The sequence below is a fragment of the Eupeodes corollae genome, chromosome 2, assembly GCF_945859685.1.
Source record: "Eupeodes corollae chromosome 2, idEupCoro1.1, whole genome shotgun sequence".
Taxonomy (NCBI): Eukaryota; Metazoa; Arthropoda; class Insecta; order Diptera; family Syrphidae; genus Eupeodes; species Eupeodes corollae.
Genome location: NC_079148.1, coordinates 23,724,555 through 23,752,413, shown reverse-complemented (window position 1 = coordinate 23,752,413; position 27,859 = coordinate 23,724,555). Strand labels below are relative to the sequence as shown.

The window sequence follows — 27,859 nt, the reverse complement described above, 5'->3', positions numbered from 1 at the left end:
CCAAGATGACCGAAGCTTTAATGTGCGAAACAGAATTTCGTTTCCTCACAAGATTGGTGAAGAGATGAGTTAGAAACCAATTGAATTGCATTTCTTGAGTAAACCGATTCAAAGGTATGAGAACTTTGTCAAAAATTGGCTTTGTGTTTCATAAATAAATTGGGGTACTCTATCCAGGCTCTGCTCAGAGCCTCTTAATATTCTCTGCTCTGCTCTGCTCTCTCTTCTGAGAGTTATGACTTCCAGAAGACCAACAAAATTAAAAAAAATACTTACATTACTATTTAATATATATACAAATTTCTTAAATAAATAAATTCAAAACAAAACTTAAAGGTTTAAATATAAATTATAACATTTTAATTACATATTAAATTTGTATAAATAGCATCTTAGTAAATAATGTACTTTTGGTTTATTCACAAAATTTATTAATTTTAAATTTTAACTCTCTTCTACACAATTTTATTAGATGACAAAGGAGTCGAAGATCTATCGACAATCGAAGACACCCTCACAAATCATCATGCTCTACTGTCAAAAGGATTCGCTCTTTCCGAATCCATCTTGACTGTCAATCAAGCTTTGGAATCTTATCTACCTATTGGGTAAGTTTTATGTTTTGTTTGCAATTTCTTACAAATCAGTCTTCAATAAGCCAGCATTTTCAATTTGGTAAACAATTTGTGTTTCCTTGTAAGTTCTTGATTCGGGTAGAACAACATCCAACATACGTTTCCTTCTTTTTCTTGCAATTCTCATAACAACTATAACTGCGATTGTGATTGCAATTATAACTAAAACTATAATACCGACAACTATATACACTGTATAGGACTTTTCCTTACAATCCACATCGATGATTTTACTTAATGTTAAACTTTGGTTATTGCTCTTTGTCTGGAAGTATATATTTTCGGAGTAACTCCGAAAGAATGGCGATTTCGGTTGGGTTTTATCCAATTCCTTGCAAGGAAATTGATTATCATACTGAAGGCGGGTTACTTGTAGCTGGATCTTATCGTTGAAGACTAGAGCCTGAGGATCATTGTGGAACTTAACGATGTTATTAACAAATTGCAATTCGAATCTTTCTAGGAAAGCTACTTCTCTGGATAATTCAATTGCTGAAATTTAAAACAAGACACAAATTTAAACTTTTTGTTTTTTTTTAGGTGAAGGACTTAAAATTTACCTTTAAATGCGATAGGACTTGTGAATCCAAAATTATTGTCCTTGATGAGAACTCTATCTCGGATTTGGGCAGTGATCCACTCACTTTCAGTCCTCTCGACTTTGTTACCTATCACAGATAGTTTCTTGACACCTACAAAATTTAAATTCATAGGAAATTCAAGACAACATATTTTGAAAAAAGGAAGATCTTACCGTTAAATGAAAATGCCCTCGTGTGGATTTTTTTAAATGTGACATTTTGTATCCGTAGGAATGTCAAAACTTCTAGTTCATAAAATACTTTAGATGGCACATCAGACAGGAATTCACTATTAATAATTTCCAATTGATCAATAGTGAATTTTTTAAGAGCCTGAAAAAATATACAGAAATCTTATAGTGTTTGAAATGTTTGTTTGTTTTTTTTCTTACCTGTGGTTCTATATCAATTATTCTAACACCATCCATTTTGAAAAGAATCGAATGATCTTTCAATGTCGTAAAGGCAAATGGTCTTATTGATTCGATGGTGCAACCAATAAAAGTAATTTCTCCAATATTCCCATTGATTGCATGTGATTCAATTATTTCAATCTTGACCTTAAAAAGAAGGAAAGCACAATAAAAACTCCAATTTCAAGATTATTATCATAAACATTCAAACATAACATATTAAATGAAACTCGTATCGTAGGTTGTGACAATTAAGTGATGGTGACAAATCATCACAATCACAAACAAGAAGGAAATATTTAAACAAGTTTGTCCCTTTTTATTAAGTTAATCAACAAAAGAAAAATAAATTACTCACTTCTTTGAATTCAACAATTAATGGTGTGTTGCTGGTGTGTATGGGAAATGATAGAGCGTTTTTGGTGAGAATTAGATTTTGAACTTTCTTAAAGATGACCGTTCGGAGACCTTGGATGTTTTCCAATGCATGAGCTCGAATGTACATATGTTTGCAATTTGATATTTCGATTTGATATACGTAACCATCAAGCCTTGGTAGTGTCATATACTGCAAAAAAATAAACAAAGGGTGAAGTATTAGTTTAAATTATCATATATACTTTGAAAAGAAAAAGATACAGATTTTATTGTAGAATACAATGAACTTCTATTGAAATAAACAAAAACAAAATTAATCACGCGACAGTTTATTTAGAAATAGGACTTCTGACTTGCAAATTGTTTTCTGAAATACTACAGTGTAATGTTGTAGGTTGACGGGAAAGCGTGGGATCTAAAATGTTTGATTTATTTTAAAAAAGGAGACCTGACGAAGTGCGAAAACTAAAGATGTATCTGTGTTTTGTCCGCAGTCGCCAAAATAGTATCGAAGATTATTTTAGAGGGTCTTCAATTGGCGTGGGTAGATTTTGGTGCCCCGCGGTGGCGGCCATTTTGTTTTGGTGACATCTGTCAAAGCTTTTGTGTATTATTTAGTTGTTTATGCCAAATCCTCATGGCACGTTCAAATGATAAAACTTTATTAAAAAAATGAGTGTTCGTTAACGCAAACATTGCGCGTATTGCAGGCATTGTGCTCATTTTACCGTGGACGTGGTTGCACTTCACAGTCGGCTCTTTAACGTTTGGTGGCCAAATTTGAGACGACCGGTACAACACCCTTACATTCGACCGGGAACATTGCCGCGGTCCGTGAAAGTGTACAGCATAACCCGAGGCAGTCTATTCCTCGCAGTGCACAAGAACTCGTCCTTTTGCAGACTTCAACTTGGAGAATTTTGCATCGGGGCTTGGGTCTACAGTTCTACACCAGTACAAGATTCAACTTACCCAGGAGCTCGAAATTCATGACCAGAGAAAACGCTGACTGGGTTTCGAATCGTTTGGAAGAGGACCCCGATTTTGGCCGGAAAATCATCTTAAGTTACAAGAAGCTACATAACGATGATACCTAATTTCTTATAGCCCAAATTTAACCATATGGACCTAGACGACATGCGGTTTCAGCAGTGCCACACAGCAAACTCCACGATTGACATTTTGCATGAACAATGTGAGGGTAATTTTAACTCTCGCAGGGGTGATGCGAATTGGCCACCAAGGTGAGTTTGGAGGGTTGACAAATGAAATTTTGTAGTATCCGTGGCATGATGGTTAGTGCGTTGGACTGTCATGCGAGAGGTCTTGGATTCGATCCATGCCTACGCCATCTAAGGTCTTTTCCCGAGTACTGCCTCTTGCGAGAAATTGACAAATTATCTAAAAGTAATTCTTGTCATGAAAAGGTGCTTCCTCAAATCAGCCGTTCGGATTCGGCATATAAACTGTAGGTCCCCTCCATTCCTGACAACATTACTCGCACACAGGAATGGTTGAGAGTTGTAAGTCACTAGGCCCTATTTCCCAACGGACTGTTGCGCCACGCAATGTATTTATTTGTTTATCTCCTCGAAAATAAGACTAAATCGGTTTTGTGTGGGTTAACACCCAATCCATATTGTAAGAGTTCTTTTAAGGTGTTAAGATGCTTTCCTGAAACTGCTTTAGCTACGTCGTTCGCATAGGCGATCACCCTGAAACCCTCCGCATCCAAACTTGTTAGGATTTCACCACTCCAGAGAAGAGGAAATAGAACACCACCTTGAGGTGTCCCTCTACTAACGAATCGTCTGTCAGAAGAGCTGCCCAGTTTTTAGTTAATTATTCTGCTAGTCAGCATTAAATGAATTAACTCCCAAAGCGAACTCCCTACATTTAGAGATGTTAGTGCAGATTTGTCCACGTTGTTAAAGACCCCTTCGATGTCAAGGAAAGCAACCATAGTGAACTCTTAATGATGGAGGGAATATTTGATGGTGCGTACTAAGGTGTGTAACGCTGCTTCCACCGATTTACCTTTACAGTAGGCATGTTGAGACGAAGACAGAAATCTTGTATCAATACTTGACCTTAAATGGATATCAATCAATCTTTCCAAGGTTTTAAGAAGGAATGATGATAGACTTATAGGTCATAGATCTTTAGGATTGACTTGCCAGAATTTACCTACTTTGGGTATAAAAACAACTTAAACTTCTCTCCATGCCTAATGAATATGGACTAGGTATATAGACAGCTGGTAAAAATTGCCTCAAGAATTGGTGCAATTATGTCTGAAGTTTTTTTTTTAGTTCGGCTGGTATTATTTCATCTGTACCTGCAGATTTAAATGGTTTGACGCTGTTGAGAGCCCATTGTAGCTTGTCCCTTGTGATCAGACCTTGTGGATATGTTGTATTGGAACTTGAACGTATATGATTGTTGCAAATTTCGGTAAGAGAACTACCAGGAAAGTGAGTGTCGAGTAGTAAGTTCAGCGATTCATTACTTGAATTTGTCCAGGAGCCGTCTGCATTTTTTAAGCAGCTTGGCATCGCTGGATTGGTTGAAAGAATTTTCCGTAACCTAGAGGCATCGTGCCACAGAAGGATCGCCATGAAAGATAGCTTAGATTTTCTAAGTGCCTCCTTGTAAATTCTTAAGTATTCTTTGTAAGAATTCCAGTGAGAGGCTAGTCTTGCGCTTTGGCTCGGTTGAAGAGTTTCCTACATTCTCTTCTAAGCGAGTCAAGCTCTGAAGTACGCAAGTAATTTCTAGCGATCTGTTCATAGCTGAGGAGAGGTCATTGAACTGTTGTCAAGTTCGTTAGAGTTAGAGGAAGGACTAGATAGTCCAGGTTTTAGTAAACTCCGTAATAAGTTCCTGTATGAAGCCCAGTCAGTTCTCCGATAATTTTGAAAGTCAATTGACTAGGGTTTTCTTTATACTGGATATATCTATGATCAGAGAACGAGTGTTCTTTGGCTACTTTCCAGTCCAATATCATATTGTGGTGTATAGTACCGGAGAGTTATTTAGAGTGTATTAAATTATTAATTCGAATTTCTGTAATGGTAACTACATTTAGAGAATGGCGTAAATAAGGTTTGACAGTAAAAAATTAACCGCTTTATGTTTTTATTGATAAGCAAGTTTTGGTGTTTTTTTGTTCCTATTAAAAAAAGAAGACTAGAAGTCACACCGCCCACGTAGACAACATAAGTAACACTAACGACCTAAGTGACTGGGTAATAGAAAGAAGTTTTAGGAGAGGTAGACTCCAGCACCTGCGGGTACATTACTGATTTTCATACAATTTAGTCTTCGTAAAAACTAGTTTTGAAAGGGTTTTGAGTTTAACGTTTCTTAGACAAGTATAACTTTAATATTTAGCCTAATTTTCATTGTTTGACATTTAAACAAATTTAAAAAAAAACTTAAACTAAAACCTTTTAAAAATATTTTTGTTTGTTTATAATATGCGCCAACTCAAAGGTTTTTGTTTTACATTTAATAAGCCAAAAATGCAGTTTGAGCATCAGGTGAAAAGGGTCGGTGTACTTTTGGTCTAAATTTTTGATTATTGCAATGACAGGGAAACATAGAGTGTGGTAAGGCATTCCACATTCGCATAGTATGGCAAAAGAACGAATCTCTATCCATCACTGTACGATTAAAGCTGGGATTCCTAATATTACACTTAAACCTTTTAAAGGAAAAAATGAAACTGGCCACTTTCCCAAGAGCATAATTCATTCAAATAACACTAACAAAAGGCTTAAGTAGTTCAGTAGAGCACCATCATAGAGTAATACTAAAGTTTTGAACCTCATAGGTTGAGAAGTATGAAGGTTTTTTAAATTGTAACCAAATTGATAGATAGAAAAATAAGTTCCATCTTCTAAAAAAAAAATCTTAAAATCATTTCACAAGAGTTGGTTTGTGAAAATATAGAGATGTTCCGTTTTTCCGTTTAACTAGTTTAAAAGAAACTTAATAATATAGACCTCAGTTTAGATTTCAATCAATGTGCCGTGTGAAATTGATAAAAGCTCAACATACGAAGGAACTAGTTCACCTCGGACTGTATTTAAGAAAGTTTGTTTTAATTCTCTACTTTATTGTAACATAATAAATTTGAACCCCAAAGGAAATTATTCCAATGGGTCCAATTTGCCAAATTGACGTTTTTCAAGATCCCTAGAATTTAAATCTATAGTATTTTGAGAAATAACTGTCTATGCGTATGTACCTTCGTGGGACGGTGCGTTCGTAAGTCTATACGTTTAGAATATCTTTTTGGCCCTCCATATATCAAAACCAGAAGGGGTATCGAATTAAATAACAGTTTTTTAACATAAGATTGTTGAAAATTAATTTAAGAATTAAAAAATATCATTTGCAAATTGATAAGGGCACCACTGCGAAGTTATCAGTGCAATCTCGAAATCCTAGTAAAGTCTGTTATTATGATACATTTGATTGGCAAAGCGTAGTTAAGTTAATAAATTTGAAAAATGGGTTTCTAGGGTGTATACACACTCCTTTATTGTATCAAATATTTTTTAGACTGAATTATTTTCAAAACAATTAATTAAGTGAGATTTAAGTTTCAATCGTATTCTTATTGTTGTTTCTTAACATAAAAGCTTTGCTTTGTACTCTTCTCTGACTTATGAGTGTTTTTTTTTTGTATAAAGTCGTAAATTGTACTAATGCAATTGTTGTTAAAAAAATACATTTCAAATACATGCAATTGTAATAGAACAAAACATACGCTTCAATTACTTGTAATTGAATTTCAAAGTAATAAAATTACAAGTAATTGTTATTGAATTTTTGTGTAATCATTTTTTTTCCTACTTTGCTATTCTGTAAACAAAAATAAGCCAAGAATTACAAATTTTTAATAAAATCTTATTAAAAATGTATCAGTTCTTAAAAAGTATTAAGACATAAATATTTTTTTCGCTCTATCAAAATTTCTTTAAATATCTTCTCTGCTTCTTGGTTATTAAAATTGCGAGAAGTATAATATTAAAACCATGAAGGCTAAAAATATTTGTTTAGATTGCAAATTTTTCAATTTTCTCCCATAATTTAATATGAATTTGCAACAAACAAAAAAATGACATATTGTTTACAAAAAATTACTATGCAGTGTGTCTTTACATTAAGACCTAGCACTAAAGTAATAATTTAAAGTCAATGAAGTGTTAATTCAATTATTATTACAGTCTTAAGTAAAATTATTTCATTTTTATTTGTTTATTGTAGTAAAGTGTTCAAGGTCAGTTTATGATCGTGATTCATGCAATTATTATTGTTTCGCTTTTCACCTATCTACCTACTTCATTTTCATTTATCATGGTCAAACATTGGCAAGACATTTGAATACAATGAAGCTACCGAGACGAACGCTAGAGGCTATTATTTATTGTTAATTTGTTTTAAGAATGATTATTATTATGTATACTCATTAATTTAAATGAAAGCTTTGTCAGGTGAAGAGATTTTTGCATGATTTTTATAACTGTTGTAGTAATGAGATTGATAAAACATATTATGCAATCTTCCAGTTGAATGGCTTTAGACAATGTTTTCAGCGAAAAACGACAAACTTTAAGAAGGAAATAATGTTTTTGTCTGAGTTAAACTTTTGACTTTTGTCGATTTATTTATAAAATAAATTTGAAAATAAGACAATTTCTTTTTGTTAACATTCAATTAATAAAATGATGATTTATTCTTTATAGTGTATAGTTTTTTTTTGACAGTTTCAAATTTCGGAAGGATTTGGAAATTTGTCTGATATTAATGAAGTTTTCCATTGGTTAAATAAATCAATTTATTTTTGATCTAGACCTGTCAAAACACAAATTTCCCCTGTTGTTGCATTCCATGAGGTAACATTAATTCATTTATTTTCGATTTAAGATCAAATCGGCAGATTTACCCCTCTGCACTTATACTAATACAATTATAAAAAGATGGTAAGATGGAAATTTGACAGCTGTACCGCACTCTTTAACACGTAAACTAATACAATCACAAAAAAACAATATAATTCCAATCTTGTTCCATGCCCCACGAAAATGAATCTATTTTTGACGGAAATCTGAACTCACCCATGAAAAACTCTATGAGTAACATAGTGGAAAAACTTCTGAAAACCAGATCTGCACAATTGATTTGATCAACAAATAAGAATAATGTCAACATTTGGGTTAACATATTCAGATCAAAAACAAATTTCTTTTTTAATGATCGCATAAGGCTTTTCAATAAAAGACTTCATTTAATTAAGTGAAATCAGTGTTTATTTCATTGCAAAAAGGAAAGTATCCCAATGGAAAAAGTTATCAGCCAAATGGCTGCCACAGAAACGGCTGCAGAACCTTTTGAAACTTCACATGACCACACATTCCTCAATTGCTTCACAAATTCCATATTTCATGTCTTAAAGCGACTGTTTAGTATTGGCATTAACATTATCAAATGACCCTAAATAAAAAAGTCAAATGCTGTTAAATGACAAAGGTGGTCCATTTCTTGCAAAATTTGGATCGTTTCTTGTTGTCACTGCAAAATGTTCAGTGTTGTTTAAGCGAGTATCGTCGAGTATCGTTCCAATTTGTACCTGTCAAATGTCAAAAGATGACAACTTGAAAAGTCAATATTGTGGCTCATTCAAAATAACAACGCTTTGTTTGACATTTATCAATAGCAATAGGAAATTCAATTTCAATAAGAAATCGATATTTTTAATAAAAAAATGGAAAAAAACAGATTTGTGTCAGTTTTTTACTAGGTTTTTTTTGTTTAGCTTAGAAAAGAGTTCTGACGAGCATACTGAACATGCTCTAAAAGTCATCTGAAAATGCTCTGAAGATCCTTGAACAAAGCGTATTCTTAGCACTTGGAAGTATTTTTGAAATACATCCGAACACTTAGCTTTTCTTTCAATTTTATCTGTCAAATGCTTTTTTGTTTGACACTTCAGACTTAGCTCTAAACGAAAAAAAAAAAGAAAAACGACTATTGTTAACGGAAAAACTGACGTTATAGCTTTTTCAAAATTGTTGTTTTTTCAGATGAAAAATTAAGACTTGTTAATTTGATTTTAAGTCTTATTTTTTCCCAAAAGAACATATTTAGAAGGACATTTTGGCAAATTAAAAAAAGAAACAAGTAAATTTAACGAAACCCTCTATAATTACAACTTTAAGAACAAATATAAGTGATTTTTGTTTCTAGCAAGTTACTATCTTCTACCAAAACGCCTGGGCAACCAAACCGACAAACAGGAAAACAGTCCTAATTATGACAGTTTTCTTAAACGTCAAATCATGGTCAAGTTGATTGTCAAATGAACATAACTTGTACAAAAATATTGGTGTAATATGTTTGTTAGTTAACGTAAGAAGACTGCTTAAAATCAGCTAGGTTTAAAAGACGTGTGAATGCAGTTACATGAAGCTTATAGTACGAACTTTTATGTAATTTCCTCTGTTTACAATTAGAAACCCATTTTCAATAGTTTGCTCTTGCACAATGTTTTATATCCGCAAAACAAACTAGTTGTTTCAATCAACGCATTCGCTAGCCTCGTTAAAAAATTCCTCAAATTTCCCAAATCAAAAACGAGGCACGTCTGCACCTTGTTGAATTGCTCCTCTGTTAGACTTGTCTGCCTTGAAATCTGTACTAATTTTGAAAATTGTAATCAAACATATTTGCTGTGTACGTGTTCGGATGTAAAATATCATCCGAAAGTCAGTTCACATTGTTCAAACGTCTGCAAAACTAAATACCCCAAGTGTAACACATCACTTCCTGTTCTATAGTGTGTCTAAATAAATAAAAATAAAATCAGTGTTGAAAATTAAATTAAATTATTTCTCTCCACACATGAATGTTCATATCATGTACAGTACATAAGTGTATTCAATAGTACGGTTTCACGCCAATTATTCTGCACTTTTGCCAATTAAGTGAACAACACTGCTTCACTGTTGTGTCCAAGAGACCGATTTTAGGCTTGTGGCTATAGAGCTCATCTTGAAGTACATAGATATAGCAAACTCATATACCAGGCTATACAGTGTACATAATGTTTACCGTATCATGCCTCATGCAATCTTGAAAATAAAATAATGTTTGCTCTTTATATGCCAACATAATATTCCCTCCTTTAGGCAACCCTATATAAATATTATTTTCAAATCTATGAAGTGTATTCCCACGGAAGAACTTATTTGATTTAAAGGTTTCATAATCTCCATTTTTGTTTTGCTGCCCTGTCTTGGTGTCTTTAACGAAGCCAATGAGTGTAATTCAGCTTAAGAGAATCATAGTCATAGGATAAATATTTAATTAAAAAAAAAGCTAAATTAAATAATAACTGTAAATAGTCTACTTTACTTAAATACTTATACATACATAATTGGGAACAGTAGTCCCCACTTAAGTGCCTTCGTCGAAAAACAAATTAAAAATGCTAATTCAATAGGTTGGTTTTGTTGTCATTTACTTACGAACGTCAGAATCTACACTTTGGAAAACTAACATTTTATATTTTCTTTCAAAATATTTATTGACTAGGACTAAGGAACATTAAAAAACTTAACTCTTCATTAAACAAAAGAATGGAACCATTGTATTGAAAAATTACTGTTTGACATCTATTTTGAGTAGTTAGTACAAATATTTGAATTGTGTGAAACTGGAAAACATTTTAAAACTTGGCTATTTGTCAAATACAAAAAGAAAAGTTAAAAGTTCTTTCTTGCTAAGGTTGTTAATAAAAATCCCAAATGTCACCATCTGTCATTTTTAGAAAGTTAAATGTATGTAAACAGATCAAAAATCATCTGTCAATTTAAATTTTAAAGTGATTTATAAAACCAAACAATTGCATGCATTTCATGTTTCGTTAAGTTCTTTTTTGAGCCATAATATCGGAAGATAAAAGAGCTCGCACATCTCAATTGGCAGTCTAGTTTTACTAGGTCAAAAAGTACAAACAAACATCTAAAAAATTTAATGCGCTATACTTAAATTCCGATCAATTTTTTACTCTGAAATTCACTGTACCATACGCTGACACTTTTAGAGTGACAGTTCTAATTCTGAGAAGTCTTAATTAAGTCAAGCAAATCAATGCTGACGACAACAGAGTCGTAGGTGCAAATGAGCCCCAAAAGATGTTGGTGTCTAGATATAGGTTCAATCCCAAGTTGGCTATCCTGGGTACATGGATTTTTAGATACCTCATTGAACGAATTGGATATTAAAACTTTCAGAAGAATCTGGCGTTTAGATATCGATTTATTGTAAAATAAAATTTTGAATGGATGATTCTAATAATTCAACTAATTTTTACCAATTAACATACAAATTTAAAATCAATTTTGAAGTTCCTTCAAATTCAACACTAAGTCTGACTATAAGTATTTCATTTTTGACATTCCAGCTGTTTTGAATCAGCAGTTTTTTTTACACGTAAAACACTAACAAAATAGTATTTGAATACCCTATTTGTCTGAGAAAATTCATATACTTAAGCGTGTAAATTGACATGTATAATAAGCTTCAAAAACTTCAAAATCAAAACAATCGTTCAGTTAGGACCCTGTATCGGAGTGGTAATCTCGGACTGCCGAATAAACACATACGTTTTAACTTTTAAGAAGACGTTTTATGTTAAAGCTAATGTCATAAAATCAACAAAACCTTTCTGAAACGTTAGAAAGCTAAAGACGCTTAAGCACTTCGAATAAAGAAACGTCCATTTCTTCAATGTATTTTAAAAAAAAACTGTTCACCTAACTTAGGGGCCAGTTATACTTATAATCAAAATCGATCCGGGAAAATTTTTAATCAATATTTGACTATATTTCCCTTCGATTTTTTTTTTGAGGAAAAAAAAGAGTAAGTTCACATTTGTTTTTCTCTAAAGCCTAGTACATACTTGTGAACCATCTCGTGAACCCATACAAATTTCAATTTTTGGTTCACCCGTGAACTTGTTCGTGAAGCTGAGTGGAGAACAAAGTGGAGAGTTTTCGTTCACGGGCAATTCACGTGCAAAATGTACGGGAACTGTTGGTGAAGCTTTGACATTTGGTTTCCGCATGTTTACAACGTGTACTCACAAGTGTGTACCAGTGAGCAATGTCAAAAGTTCACTTTCTCCACTGGCGAACGTTCACTTCACGAGGAAGTATGTACTAGGCTTAAAAATGTATTTTTCTATTTTCCGGACGGAAATCCATTTTCCTGAACAGCTGATACTTTAATGTTCAAAAGTAAAACGAATCGTTCCACTGATTTGTGTTCCAATTTCACACGATTCCAATGACAGATTTCTGCCAGTAAAAGTTTTTCGGTGGATTTAAATCAGGAAATTTTTTTTAATGATAGCTATAAACGACCTGTCAAGAAAATTCCAATGTTTATTTTAAATGATGAAAACCAATGATAGCTATAACTGGCGCCTTATCAGATCAGATTTGCGATTGAGTAAACGCAGATGAATTGCAAAAGATATCTTCTTAAACGTCATAAATGATTTAAACGTCAAATACATTGTTCATCCATACTTGTTTGACTGCAGAAAGCGCAGCAAGTTGTAAATATAAATTGATTGATTGTTATTTCTTAAAAATATACTGAAACTGAAACATATATTTCTTATTTGCAATTGAAATTATCTTATTTTGAGTGAAAAGGAAGCTGTGGCTAAAATTAAACTTTTAATTGAAAAACAAAAGAACTACATCAAAATAAGAACTCTTTGAAATTAAGAAAATTGATCAATTCTTCTCTTTTGATGTCTTGACTATCAGATGGCTGCCGGTGGCCATTTCTGATATTTGTGTGATGTTTATAAATATTTAGTTTAAATTACACTTAGATATATAAACAGGCCTGCATGAGCTCTGCAGAATTGATGTGTTCATAAATGCAACAAAGCATACAGACAATTCTAATAACGCAGATTTTTGACGTTTATGACATCACTTTTTCATTTATAAGAAAGCATTCGACAATTCCTAGATAAAACTGAACGAAACTCGATATAAAGTAACGATTCGCTATTATGGGTATTGCATATAATTTCCTTGAAGTCCCTTGTTTTAGTCTTTTTAATATTAATAAGTTAATCAGTACCAACTGTAAACACAAAAGGTATCATAGGTATAGTTATAATCAGACTTACCTCATTTGTATTTCGGCAATCACATGAGAACTTGGTGTCGTGAGCAATACAGCTAACATTATTGTAAGCACCATCATCACTATCCAGACTCGTCCATTGCTGACCTATGCATTGGCTGAATAAGTTGCACACAAAATACACTAAACAAATGAAAATTGACACTTTATTGTTTGGCTTTGGTAATCTCATATTTCCTCCGTTTTTATTTTATATCGTATTTGATTTTGCTAGCACAGCAATGATCGTTATTAATAATATTTAGATGGGGAATATTGCTGCCATAAGCCCGAGCAAACATTTGAAACTTTGTTTGTTTAAACTATTTTTTCTACATAAAAAGCGACGCGATGACTAACTACAACAGCAAACTATGACGATTATGATGGCACTTGGGGTAAGGAAATCACTAAACTCGCACTATATTCCATTTAAATTTCAAGACTGTTGTTGCTGCTGCTGCTTTCGTTGTTGCTGTTGCCGCGATGTTGCTGCTGCTGATGATATCCGCCCCCTGTAAATTGCAACTGACGGTAATATTTTCAGCATGATTAAAATAACGCTCGCATTGTGTCTTGCGTCTTTATATTGCTGAACGTGTTTTTTAATCTTATCTTATCTTTGTACATATCATGGTTGTTGTTATCATTGCGACGAGGTGATTTATCTTTTTCGTTATTGTTGTTGTTGTTACTCTAAAGCTGCTATTTGCGATATAACAGAATTAAAAAATACTTGATTAGTGTTCCAATTTTCTTAGAAATTGTGTTGCTTTTGTTGTCATATAGGACGGGAATTTATATCAATCATCAAATTTAAAGTGACGAAATACCATTTATGGAGAGAATTGAGTGGAGAATTTGATTCTTACCATTTAGGGGCTTAAGTACTTAAAATTCACTAAAGTTACACTTTTTTCGGTTTTGTCAGTTGAATTAAATTCAACGAAAATTGTAACTCATGTTTATGAAGTGATTGTTGCGTTCATTTGGGGTTGTTTTCGATCTTATATAAAGAGGAATTAAAGCGAAAACTGGGATCAAACTTATACACATTTTCATTCATTTCACACAAATTTCATTTACTCGAATATTGACATTGCATCCTAGTTAGACGTCGAATCAATTGTTTTTGAGTATTTCCAGTAAATCTGAGAAATTGGATACATTTTATGGGATTTTACATGAGTAAAATAAATCGATTTGTTCTTTTTTTAAGATTATCAAAACTTCGATTTCCTCCTTTTTTGAATTCTATAAGACAAAAAATTGCAGATATTAGAGTTGCACGAACGGCAAAATTATTTGCATTTCGAGCTATTGGTCACAAACAAATCAATTTTTAACTTCCCATAGGAAATTATTGTAACCGGGCCGATTTGTTGAATTGAAAATTTGGACATTTCTCCACGTTTCAAGGTCCCTAAGGTCGAAATAAAAGATTTGTAGAGAGATGTTTATGCGATGCGTGCGTACGTGTGTACGTACGTTCGTACGTCCGTACGTTTGCGAATTTTTTTTCGTCGTCCATAGCTCAAGAACCAGTAGAGATATCGACTCCAAATAAATTTTGTTATACAGAAAGTTATTCAGAAAGGACTCTCAAAAAAAAATGTGTGGGTGGTTTTTTTACCATAGCAATTTAAAAAAAGGTGAACATTTTGGTTAACCCAAAATATCTCACGAACCAATATTGGATCAGACTTGAATTGAATTTTAAATTATATATTGTAATGTGATACTAAACAATTACGTACATATATTTTTTTAAACAAATCCAATTAACGGTTTTGTTGTAATATAAATAAAAGGGAAAACGAAATATTTGTCACCTCGAATATTTTACGAACAAAAAATGATTTTATCTCCAAAATAATTTTGTGCAACGAAAATCAACGTTTTTAACACCTGGTACAATTTTGAGAGAAATCAAATTGATAGTACACACAATAAAAAAACTAAAAAACATTACTAAAAGATGACCAAAATTGATTTTCGACTCAAATATCTTTTAAAAATTGGAGATATTGGCTTCAAATTAATTTAATCTAAAAGTTATTGTTTTAAACATTCAGTAAAAGTTTGAGAAAAATCGAATTGATAGTTTTTTTTAAATAAAATAAAAAGCCCAAAAAAAGCATAACTAAAAGTTGGTAAAAATTGATTTTCGACTCAAAATTTTTCCAAAAATATGAGATTAAGGCTTCGGTTTTTCATAAAAAAATAAAAGCACGACTGGGTCACACGAACTTGCTCCTGAATATCTGTTTAAGGTACCTACAATAAGGTTTAAAAATATACCCGTTAAAAAAGTTTGTGTTCAAAAATACGAATTACATTTTGTCAAAAAAAACCACGCAAGTCATCCCAAGACACAACTCATCCTAGGACAACTCATCCCGGAAATGAAAAATGCTTGTAAGCATACTTAACGAAAACAATTGTTTGTGTATTCAATAAGTTCGTTCAAAGCTCTTTTCTTCGGATAGCTTTATTTTAATTTCATATTAGAAGAACCATGATGGAAAATAAATTATCTGAAGCTAAGAAAGAGGAAGAACATGTATGTTTTAATTGTAAAGCGAAGGCTTATTGGTTGTGTAGTTAGGAAGGTATCTAAAACGAATAAGGAATAGTTCATTGGCGTGCTCAGCTTTATGCAGATAAGTAGATAAAACCATGTTTATGATGATAATGAAGAAATGTTATTGGTAGGTAGAAGGTACTTACTACAATCCAATCACATTCCTTCTTTCCTACAAGTTTTCAGAGCAAACATTGAGTTATTACGTTCAGTTTATTTTTTTCGTTAACGTTAAAAAAAAAACAAGCAAACTAACAGGTAGAAGAAATTGTTATTCATGTGTTGTAAGCAATAGTTGTAGAAATGTAGAGGATGTACGTAACACCTATACAGGTATAATGTGTATACATACGTTGAAAAAGTGATTCTAATAAAAAATACATATTCTCTTTCTGGCCCGTTTCTTAAACTTGTACTAAGTATTTATTCTTTCATATAGGCGAAGGCAAATATGTGCGAAACAACCTTATTCTAAAAAAAATTTTAGTTTTGATCTTAAAACACAATAAAAAAAACGCCTAACGCGAATCTGCTCAAAACCTTAACTTCCAAGTTTGAACCCAATCGACCCAATGGTTTAGGCGCGTGGACAGACAGACAAAACAGATCGGACGGAATCGCGGGACCCAATTTTTTCGACTACTCTACTATCGAAATATCATGTTTGAAAAATCACGAGTTCCATATAATTCCTATATGTCACAAGTAATAAACATACAAAAAATAGAACTCAAGTTTGATAAAAATGAATGTTTGGTTCTCGATATCTCATGAACAATAGAAGATATTATTTAATTAATTTTATTCATGTATTTGTTTATACAACAAACAAGAACTTTTAAAAAATGCTACAAAAATTGGTTCTCGACTCAATATCTCGTAACGCAATTACATTTTTAAATCAACCTATTTCATTATATGCAAAATAATGAGAGCCAGGAATTTAAAGAACTGATAGATGATTGTATCGAATTCGAATTTAAAAGTTGACCTTATTTGTCTTGCAAATTTTAGCATATGTCAATTCTTCTTTTACCTTTGTGAAAGAAACAGACACAAAATATAAAGTTTTATGCTGGTGGATTTTTTTTTCAATTTTAACTAAACGTGATCTCATCTTTTGCCGCCGTAAAACGTCTAGATTTATGTTAAACTATAACATATATTAAAGTTTATAAACAATCTATACTTCTTATTACTTTTTACTATATCAAGGTTTGGCCATAAAAAGAATGATTCTTAAATAATTACATATTGCATTATAATTCATTTATATCTACCGCACTTAATTAACTATCTATAATTTATTTTCATTGTCATTGATGATTTGATTTATAGATTAATATTGTTTGTATAAATGATCAAATAAGAAGTTCTTTTAATATGTAAAATTGTAGATCTACTCTGACTAAACAAGCTTCTTAACTTTATATAAGTTAATTACTTTTATAATTCATTCAGAAATCAGAATATGCTAAGTAATGTAGCCAAGTGTGTTAATTTTGTTGGTTAACCGACCAGATTCTATTTCTATAAAACTAACTTGGTGAATATATTAATTTGAATTATAATCGAGATATAAAAACAAAGAAAAACAATAGAGTAATATATTTTTTGTTTTGTTCTAGAATTTTCGTTAAAAATTGATTAAGATCAGACAAAAATAATAAGGTTTTGTATCAACAAAGGCACACCCTGTATTGTACAATTGTACATATTTCTATGCAGCGTTCTTTTTTAAAAAACTAACACTTTTTCGATTGCTAAAATAGGTACAGAAATTGTATGTTCTTATGTCAAAAAAGGCACGAAGATTTTTTTTCTCGGTATTTTTTTTTTAAATAGAAATAATTAAAGTTTTAAGGATTTTTGGGTTTGAAGCTAATTTTTGTAAAATCTGTAAATCCAGTTCTATTTTTATTTCAAGTTAAGAAATGTTTGCTACAAATTTATATTTCAAAACAACAATTATTAACATTAACATTTTTCATTCCATAATTTTTGAATGTTAAAACAACGATAAGTTTGGTCATCATTTTCTTATTTTTTTAATTTTAAACTAAAATTACCTTTTGTTTGTAGTAAAATTATAAAAAATCACCATATATGGCTTGCAGGAGAGTGTATGTTTTTAACTTATATAAAAAATAAAATTGATGTATCAGAATTTTATTTGGATTATAAACGTGCAAACTTTGTTGCAATCAATAACATTTTGTTGTCAATTGCTTTGGATAATACCTTGATTAACTTAAGCCTTGATCATGCGTTTGAAAAATTTGCAATGTATCTACATGAAACTTTTGATATGTATATTCCTAAAAAAAATAGTTAAATCCAATTCAAACCCACCGTGGTTTAACAGAAGATTATCTAATCTAAAAAAAATAAAGCATGTAAAGCTTATAAAACAACAAAAGATAATAAGGCCCTTAAGCAGAAATATGTACATCAAGTCTTGAATATGACTGTCTCAATAGCTTTTTTTAGTAATTTTATTCTTTCTGCTTAGTCAAAAATTAGAAAAGATTCGAAACACTTCTGGAAACTTATAAATATTAAATGAAAGTCTTTAGGGATTCCAAACTGTATGAAGTACTCCAATCGTGTATCTAGTGATATGCACGTTATAAGCGATTTATTTGCCGATTATTTTAAATCTGTTTATTTGCCTTCTGCTCCTTGTGAACCGTCTGATTTTTCGCCATCTTATGCTATTGAAATTGGAAGTATAGACTTTACTGTTTCTGATGTTTTTGAAGCTCTAGCTAGTCTTGATGTAAATAAAAGTGGTGGGCCAGATAACATAGTCCCTTTTGTACTAAAAAACTGCGCTCTTTCTTTCTTACCGTTCAGCTTGATTTTCAATCAGTCTTTAAAAAGTGGCCAGTTTTTGGACTGTTGGAAGATCTCTTATATAACTCCAATATTTAAGGCTGGCTCAAAGCAAAATGTGACCAATTATGAGCCTATCTGTAAAAAATTAGAGTTTTTTGTTAAGGATTTAATATCCGAATGTCAACATGGTTTTGTTTCTGGAAGATTTACGCTACAAAAGTTTCATTGCTATGCAATTCTGTACTTTGCGGGTTCGAAAATGGTTTACAGACTGATATTATCTTAACAGATTTTGATAGAGTGAATCATAATATGCTAAGCTTTCAAAACTTAGTTCCATTCCAATTTCATAAAATGGATTTCTTCCTATTTAAAAAATCGGGTTCAATTTGTAAAATTGAGAAAGTTTAAATCCAAAAGGATTGATGTATCTTCAGGTGTTCCGCAAGGAAGGCATATTGGCCCTTTGTTATTTATCCTTTTTATAAATGACATTGCGGTACATTTTAAATATTCGAAGTATCTTATGTATGCCGATGATCTCAAAATTTTCCGGCTACAAGAGGATATCTAAAAACTGGCCAAATGGTGTGAATCTAACAAGTTGTTCCTGAATGTTGCCAAATGCCAGAGCCTTACAGGCCATAGAACAAAAAACACCTATCATATTTGATTATACTATCAACAATACGAGTTTGGATAGGGTTACGGTACTGAAATATTGCAGCATAGTTTGGAATCCCTATTATATCACTCATTCTTCTAGAATAGAAAACATACAAAAATGTTTTACCAGGTATGTTTTCTATAAATTAAATTGGGATATGGAAGTACCATCTTATCCATCTGCTTATTGACATTCAAACGCTTGAAGTAAGAAGAAAATATTTTTCAATAATGTTTGTAAAAGATTTAATAAGAAATCGTATCAAATGTTCTTTTTTATTAGGACGAATACTTTTATGCTTTCCATCAAAGACTCTCCGCTCTAATTTTTATTTGATAGAGACTTTTCATAGAAAAAATTATAGTAGAAACGACCGTTTGCGGTTTCTGTTGTTGAGGTTATAGATATTTTTTCTGATATTTCAAAAGATGTTTTTAAAAAAAATGTTATGTCTGCTTTGGTATCGAAATCTGTTTTGTAATTAAGATGTATCTATTGCTACTATTATTATTTATTTTTATTTTTGTAAATATACTTATATTTAAATTAATTATTATATTAACTTGTTAAAGTAGTCTGTAAGAGTTGTACTCTGATGAAACAAACTAAACTAAACTAAATTCATAAATGTAAAAAACTAACAAATTTCGTGCACATTAAAATAGATACACAGATTTAAAAAAATTAAATTAAATGCAAAGCTATTCTGGAATTAATAATTAATTCAATATCTGGTAGCCTGGCCCTTAAATGTACAAACAAATGTATCTTTGTTACGTCCAACCACAAAACACTCCTCATATTTTTGCCTCCTTCTAGCCCACTCCAATTAAAATGATCGTGGGCGAATTTAAACCGCGTTGTTATATTATGTTTTCCTTAGAAAGGGCACCATTCTTGCGATCCTTCTGAGCAAGTAAGTTTCAAAAAGTCTTCTACGAACAGTTCTGAAAGTAATTGAAAGCTGTAGTTTGTTTTTATTTCCCTTGAAGACTTGTAAGGATCTTTTTTTGAGGCGCAAATTATCTTTCAGTCTTCAGCGGTCAAATAGCTTTTGCAATCAACTTGAGAGATCTGCTCATTATTCTGGCTATTTCCTCCATAGGTTTTCCCTCACTTCATAGAACTTAAATGACAGCTTTCTCTTCTATGGAACAATGCTTACCGCGAGTCATGTTTTCCTTAGAATTAATTGTAATATTATTAAAATAATTTGAATTTACTTTCTAAAGTGAACTTTTTGTTGTATAAAAGTAAAAAAAAATATTAAAACTAATATTTTTGATACTAGTTAAATATTAAGGTCTGTTTTCCAAACCTGTTTCTCTTTCAATGTCCACCAGAAACACAGTCTTACCTAATAAACGGTTCATCTCCGACCAATCAACAAACAAAAATAAAATAAAACCCATGTTATTTTGGATAAGAAAGTCTAACTTTTGTTGATAGGGTTAAAACTACTTCTAATGCATGTTGTTATTTTAATTTGGTTTTACTCTAATCAACTATCGCTTTGTCTATTTTAATGTCCATGTCTGTATACGCTTTCTTTGAAGAACATCAATTTCGACCAAAATAGCCGTCGTTATTACTAACTAAATATGTTTTATGGCCAACAAAATGGTCTTCTTTTTAATACCAAATCATTGCATTGTTAATAAAATATATTCAATAGCACTCAGTTAAATTGCAATTCAGCAAAATTGAAAAATCTCACTTCTAGAAAAACCATTTAATGATTTCATTCAAGGATTTCACACCTGCCAGAGACTACCCTTTAAAAAGCTCTTCATTGGGGGAGTGTTTGAGAGATACGGCCTTGGTATTTTGACAGATAACTCTTGAAAATTTAAAATGCTGTAGAAAGAAATTGAAATAACCACTTAACGTTTGCCTCATCCAAGACAATAAAGTTTTAACTAAAGTATTTTGATCGTTTTATTCGTCAAATTTCCTGTCAAAAAGGTGGCTCTCTGCTTAATACAAATGTACATATGTCTGATTTCATTATCCTCCGATAAAACGTTGAATACCAAGTTATAAGGAACTTAATTTTCTCGTTTCCACTCTGGCGTATACGTACTTATTTTGTTGAAATTTCAAAACAAAAATGTTTGGTTTAAGATATAGAGTAAATTGAAAAAAATAAGGCAACATTTACAATAAAGTACTACACCGATTTAAAAAACCAGAATCCTTTATTAAAAACCTAAATCTAAACTAAATAAGCTCAAAATTGTCATTAAAAAAAGGTTAAATCAATTCAATTCAAGGTTTTTTAATAAAGTGATGAATTGGATTTTTGGAGTCAATGTTCCAATCAATCCTGAATCGAACATTTTTAAATTTATAATTACTTAAACTATATCGTAAAATTTTGAAGAAAATTGGTCTAAACTTACAAAAACAAAATTGTATTTTATTATTTTTTTTAAAGAACTATTGACACAGTTTAATTTCTAAAATGTTATCCATTTTTTCCATTATGTAGTACCCGTAGAATGGTGATAAGTGCGTTGGACTGTCATGCTAGAGGTCTTGGGTTCGATCCCGGCCTATGCCATCTAAAAGTCTTTTTACAGGTACTGCCTCTTACGAGGAATTGACAAATTCTCCAAGAGTAACTCTTGTCATGAAAAAGAGCTTTCTCAAATCAGCCGTTCGGATTCGGCATAAAAACTGTAGGCCCCCTCCATTCCTGAAAACGTTACTCGCACACAGGAATGGTTAAGAGTTTTAAGTCACAAGGCCCTAGTTCCCAACGGACTGTTGCGACACCCAATTCATTTATTTTTATCCATTTTGCGGTTTTATAAGTAAAGAGCTGGAATTCGATATCTGTCAAACTAAGTTGTTAAACCAAATTTTTTAGTTGAAAGTTTGACATTTACAAATTATTAACTATAAAAAATGGTGATTCTTCCACTGCCAAAAATCGTGCTTAAGAGGAGATTATGTTTTACATAATCGTCCAACTACGCAATCAACTGGCAAAATTGTGAAGAAATTCGAAGAAACTGGATTGGTTATAGATATTGTAAGGCCATCGTTTCGCTGGTACCACCGAAAATATCGCTGATGCAAGTAAAAGTGTTGCCGAAGACCCGAACGTGTCGATTTCTTTTCGTACTCAGGTGCTAGTTATAGCTATCATTGGTTTTCATCATTAAAAACAAACATTGGAATTTTCTTGACAAGTCGTTTATAGCTGTCATTTAAAGTTTCTGTCATTGAAAAAAGTTCCTGATTAAAATCCACCAAAAAACTTTTACTGACAGAAATCTGTCATTGGAATTGCGTTAAATTGGAACACAAATCAGTGGAAAGATTCGTTTCACTTTTGAACATAAAAGTATCAGCTGTTCAGGAAAATGAATTTCCGTCCGGAAAATAGAAAAATACATTTTTAGAAAAAAACAAAAGCGCACTTTTTTTCCTCAACAAAAATTCTTTGCGTGATTTCCGATCGATCATACTGATCATTTTCATTTCTAATTAAAAGAAAACATAGCCAAATATCGATTCAAAAATGCTACCAGATCGATTTCAATGATAGCTATAACTGCACATTATGCCGTATTTTTCATTTGGATCTACACCATTCACAACGTCGTAGATACGTCGAATGGGTGCTTGCTTTAACTTTAGGCGGTATATGATGATTTTTCGAACAAAATTTTCTTCAGCGACGAAGCACATTTCTCAGCCGGTTTGTATCTTATTACAAAAAAAATTATATCTGAGAATCCTCAAGTAATTGAAGAGAGGCCATCCACAAAAAGTCACTGTTTGGTGCACTCTTTGGTCCGATAATGTGATTGGACCTTACTTTTTCGAAAACGATTATGGAAAGACTTTAAAACCAACATTCGTCAAGTTATGGCTGAGAAAAAATGTGTCAAAAAGTGGTTGAAAAAGAATCGACGATTGCAATAATTCACGTGGTTGTCATTTAAATGATGTATTGTTTCACTCATAATGTCAACGTTCGAACTTTATAATAAAAATAGAAATATCATGAAAAATAATATTTAATATGGGTTTTTTTACGTTTCCTTTTAAAGACGCAAAATGGATAAAACTGTATTTAGAACAAATTTCAAAACCGATTTTGTTTATCATTCTAAGTGTTGCCGTTCTTTTAAATATTTGTTGTTTCAGTTAAGTATTTTTTTTTCAAAAACTAGTAATACCTAATGGCTGAATCACAAACACGCTTCAGCTTCGGCTTCGCCTGACGTTTACGAGTTCAGCCATAGGAATTCAATGCATGCTATCACAATGGAGCTTCGACCTCACGTTCCGTTTGACAATCGTAAGGAAAGAAATATCAGAGCATTTCCTATGTCTGACAGCTCAACAGCTGTAAAAAAATGTCGACATACAAAATATTTGCTCTTTGGAGGATGAAATAATATAAATGTCACTCAAAGCAACGTCGAAGCATGCCCACCGTAACGCAGTGGAAGGCGAAGCTAAAACGTGTTTGTGATTCAGCCATAATAAACGGCGTAAGATTGAACCCCTTACAATCGTACTTAACGCTTGTTTTTGACCCTACTATACGCAAAAAAAAACCCTACTCAGCGCCTCAGTTACAGATAGTACGGCACTCGTGCCGAATTAAGCAACAAATAATTGTTTTTTTGGCACTTAAATTTTAAGTTAGAGGGTTTTGTCTCCAATATTCAAATGTTTCGATTACCTGTAAAGTGTCTCGAAATTCTCACGAAATGCAATAAGAGGCGGTAAATTATTTTCCGTTTACTGAAAAATTCCGTGGCGTTGGAATCATTATCCACGTCAAAGAAAAAAAAATTCAAAATAAAATCACGAGGTTTAAAATATTTGAAGATTTCGTTTTCCTTCGATCACAGGTTATCTAATAGTAAAAATATTAAAATTATACCTATTAAAAATAAAACACTTCACTTGGTTTAAGATCAATTCGCTAGTCTAACATCGTTGCAAGATTTTTAAACTTCCAGTAAAATAAAAGAACAGAGAACTTTTTCGAAGGTTCAAACATTTACTGAAAAAAAAGCAATTGATTCCAAGGCCGGAAAATTCCCTTTTTATAAACCGGACCGGTTGCGTTTTTATCACACGTGTTCATTCTCATTTAATTTATGTAAAAATTTCCTGATGCTGAAATGAGCTGTGCGTATACTTGTACAAGTGTACACTACACAGTTCATGAAGTTTTGAATGTTTACTTTGACAAGTGTATAGTAAGCCGCAGCGTAGCGGTATCAGCTTCTACATTAAGCCATTGCTTATTTCGTGCTTCCAACACTTTATCTCACTGTGATCGACCTTAGAAGCCATAGACATGTAGGTTCGGAATCTTTTATTTTGTATTTTTCTTCTTAGAACATTCTTGAGAAAGAGATGGTCAGGGGCTGAAGGAGGGAAGGTTTTTCGAGTGTAGTAAAAACCAACAATGAAAGCAACACAATTTCACATCTTTAAAAACTATCTATAGGTATATTCTTAGATAGGTTGGTTTAGGTGCTGAGCAAAACAACCAATAAAACATGATATGCACTCTCAACATCTACAAAAACAACAACAAACCACTGACACTCACCGAACCACATTGCAATGTAAACAAAGCATAATTTAAACTTTTATTTTGTTGTTGTTGTTTAAGTTTCTTCTTCTGTTCCCCCAGAATATCAGGGTCTTCTCTACATTAGTAGGTACGCGTAAGATAAATTCCACAAACTCAAGAGGAGCGCTAGCAAACTTTTTGAACGGAGGAAAGTCTGTTTCAGATGCGATGCGGTGTTGACGGGATGGGAATTTATTTTTTGTGTAGTTATTTATTTATTATTAGTACGGTATAATATGCATATTGAATGTTTTAGCTTTTACGTAATCTGCGTCAAGCGTCAAGTGATCCCCGCTTTTTCATTTCGGATACCTCTTGGTCTTTTTTTGTACGCGAAAAGTTTTGCCGCTTGCCGCACTGCCAATCGTTTAAATATACGAGTCTAAGTCTCCCGCGCGGCGGCGGCGACGACCGACGTTGACGGTGGTGGTGGCGGCGGCGACGCGACGCGCCGTTGCGGTTCTATTCTCAAGTAGGTAGGTTCGGTAATGGTATTTCGCTCGTAAAACTTAAAAATACACAAAACAAAAAAGATTTGCTAATGCAAATTTGTTGTTTGTTTCGTAAATTGAACACAGATACACAATATTTTATATTATTAGGTGTGTTAGGCTAGGTGGCCTATGCAAAGGTCAATTGTGATTTAAATTTTCCACACGACAAACTTAAAAGCAAAGCCGAAGCCCCGATTCTCCGCATTTGGATTTCTTCCACCTCACGATCACTCTAATCAGATCAAATTATAATTTTGATTTATCGCACATTCTATGTACAAAAGTAATTAGAATGTGGCGTTGGTCTTCGTCGTTGTTGCTTTTGCCGCGATTAAACAAAATTAAAAAAAGTATCTAAATCCAACCCGATTCGATTCGATTTGATGCCACACACAAACCGCACTCCATCCGAGAACCCAAAATCTTGTTACTTCGTTGCTGCAGTGGTTGCTGTGTACTAAAAATCATATGAGTTAAGTGCTGATTTAGCTCGATTTCGAGTGTCGCTGAGGCTGACGCTGAGCTGGCTAACTCTCTCTTTAAAGGTCTAGAGAGTGAGCTCATTCGATCAAATGATCATGTAGAGTGGTATTGGAATAGTGCCAGGGATGAAAACGAAAGTACTAAAGTAATATTTTATTTTAACAGTAAGCAAGAACTATTTTATTTAAATATTTTTGGTTTCGATGATTTCGAATACTTTGAGATTTTGAGTTTTCTTATAATCCAGCGATATTCTAACATTTTATTTAAGAACTTTCGGTTGGTGGTAAGTGTAATTAAAATTGATCGGTAAAATTTTTAAGCACATTATCGTTTTTGTGCAGCTGTATTTCACCAATGGCTTCACGGATATTGTTCTTTGTAGTTTCAATTGTCTCTGGCTCGTCGGCGTAACACTTATCTTTTACGGCACCCCACAAATAATAATCCAACGGTGTCAAATCGCAGCTCCGAGAGGTGGCAAACGATATCAGTTCTGCGGCTTGCGATCTTCAAAAACGGGGCACAAACCATCGAGTGTAGCTTCGGCTTTGTGGCACGTAGCGCCGTCCAATTCAAACAAAATGTTGCCAATATCCTCCTCTTCAATTATTGTGAACAAAAATTCGTTCAACAAGGCCTGATAATGTGTTTGTGTGGGTTTTCTGTGACCCAAATGGGACATTTTTGCTTTAAAACGACGAGTTTTTTAGGAAAAATCAGCATCTTCTCTAAATCGATCAAAGGCCCACTTATCGATGCGAAAACGTATTGGATGGTCAGTTGGTTAACTCCTGAAGCAATTGTACTTTGTATGGAGTCATACCAAGGTCTTTATGCAAAATTTGCTAAATGATGTCTTCGAAATGTTCAATTGTTGAGTTTCTGCCACAGCAGCAATATTCCTGGGTGTACGCACTGCTTTTGGCTTTTCACTCTTTGGTTACGGATGAGGATGCCAGTTTCTTTCACTTTTTTAATAAGATAATGAACATACGGAGCTGACGGTGCTTCTCTTCTTCCAAAATATGTACGCAATTTTCGCACACATTCTGATTGATTTTCAAAGTAATGTCTTAATATTTCCCAGCGTTGTTCAAGCGTATATACAACCATATTCGTTCGGCGGAAGGACAAAACTAATAGTAGGGGAGCCCAGGATGCTAAATCGGGATTTACTCGAGCGTCAAAGAGACCTATTGGATTGCGAAGCTTAGATGATAAGAACAAAAAAATGTTATATCATATATACACTTTCATCGGTGGGGGGAGCGGCTATAAGTTTTCAAAAATGTAAAAAAAAAAAAACAGTTGCATGGACATACTCGAGCGCGTCAGATATTAATAGCATCCATGTTCTACGTATTTTTGAAAATATACGTATGTTAATCTGACCGTTTCCATGATGGAGGTGGTCGTACGTAAGGGTTGAAAACGGTAAAAAAAAATTTAACCGAGCGCGTCAGATTTTCAAAGGGGATGTTAAGTGAACCTAAAAGAACGCTCTTATGTAATAATCTGACGATATGGATGTGACCCAAACTAGCATCCATTATTAGAACTTGAAAAAAAAATCGCCATTTTGAAATACTCGAGCGCGTCAGATTTTGATATATATGGTTCATGTATATACCCTAAACGTGTTGCCTCTTAATCTGACGATTATCTGGAGGGATTCGCCAAATCTGACAATAAAAAGATTTTTTTTTATTATGATTATTATTATTTTTTCCTTGCTTAAGTATTTGAGATAAATTAATTTTTCTTAAATCCAGCTTATTTAAATGCAAAAGAAACTGCATGCACCCCATCTTGCATCCATCGCGCCTTTCACCCTCCCCACCTTGCACATACTGTAACTTGGACCCACTCCAAATCCTATAGTGTGCCCAAGAAGGGGCAAGCAGGGGGGTTGCAGGGGGCAGCATGCCCCCATACACACCTCGGTGTAG

At 32.7% G+C, this 27,859-nt stretch overlaps 2 protein-coding genes across 7 annotated transcripts in view; one reads left to right on the top strand and one right to left on the bottom strand.

Moving 5' to 3' along the window:
• The window catches only part of LOC129947427 (E3 ubiquitin-protein ligase highwire), a 125,780-nt gene that overhangs the window by 22,032 nt on the left and 75,889 nt on the right, over window positions 1-27,859 (top strand). For all 4 annotated transcript variants that reach the window (XM_056057971.1, XM_056057972.1, XM_056057970.1 and 1 more), the window contains exon 23: window positions 473-608. In XM_056057971.1, coding sequence (XP_055913946.1) covers window positions 473-608 — 136 coding nt within the window. The remainder of the gene's footprint in view (window positions 1-472; window positions 609-27,859) is intronic.
• LOC129947431 (uncharacterized) lies at window positions 331-26,072 on the bottom strand. Of its 3 annotated transcripts, none has more exons than XM_056057985.1 (7): window positions 24,901-26,072; window positions 13,232-13,742; window positions 1,988-2,197; window positions 1,609-1,776; window positions 1,390-1,549; window positions 1,196-1,327; window positions 331-1,127 (listed from the first exon to the last, which is right to left on the bottom strand). In XM_056057985.1, the coding sequence occupies exons 2-7, from the start codon at window positions 13,418-13,420 to the stop codon at window positions 637-639; spliced, it is 1,350 nt and encodes a 449-aa protein (XP_055913960.1). In that variant the 5' UTR covers window positions 13,421-13,742; window positions 24,901-26,072; the 3' UTR covers window positions 331-636. The 3 variants fall into 3 exon arrangements, with proteins under 3 accessions (XP_055913960.1, XP_055913959.1, XP_055913958.1); XM_056057984.1 differs by having other exon boundaries at window positions 13,232-13,755; window positions 24,907-26,072; XM_056057983.1 differs by having other exon boundaries at window positions 24,907-26,072.

Bases quoted from the DNA above. Each gene is read 5' to 3' on its own strand.
- LOC129947431 (XM_056057985.1), bottom strand. From the start codon at position 13,420: ATGAGATTACCAAAGCCAAACAATAAAGTGTCAATTTTCATTTGTTTA. The intron at 1,550-1,608 runs GTAAGAAAAAAA...ATATTTTTTCAG, and splicing joins TAATTGATATAGAACCACAG to GCTCTTAAAAAATTCACTAT. The intron at 1,128-1,195 runs GTAAATTTTAAG...TTTAAATTTCAG, and splicing joins AAGTCCTATCGCATTTAAAG to CAATTGAATTATCCAGAGAA.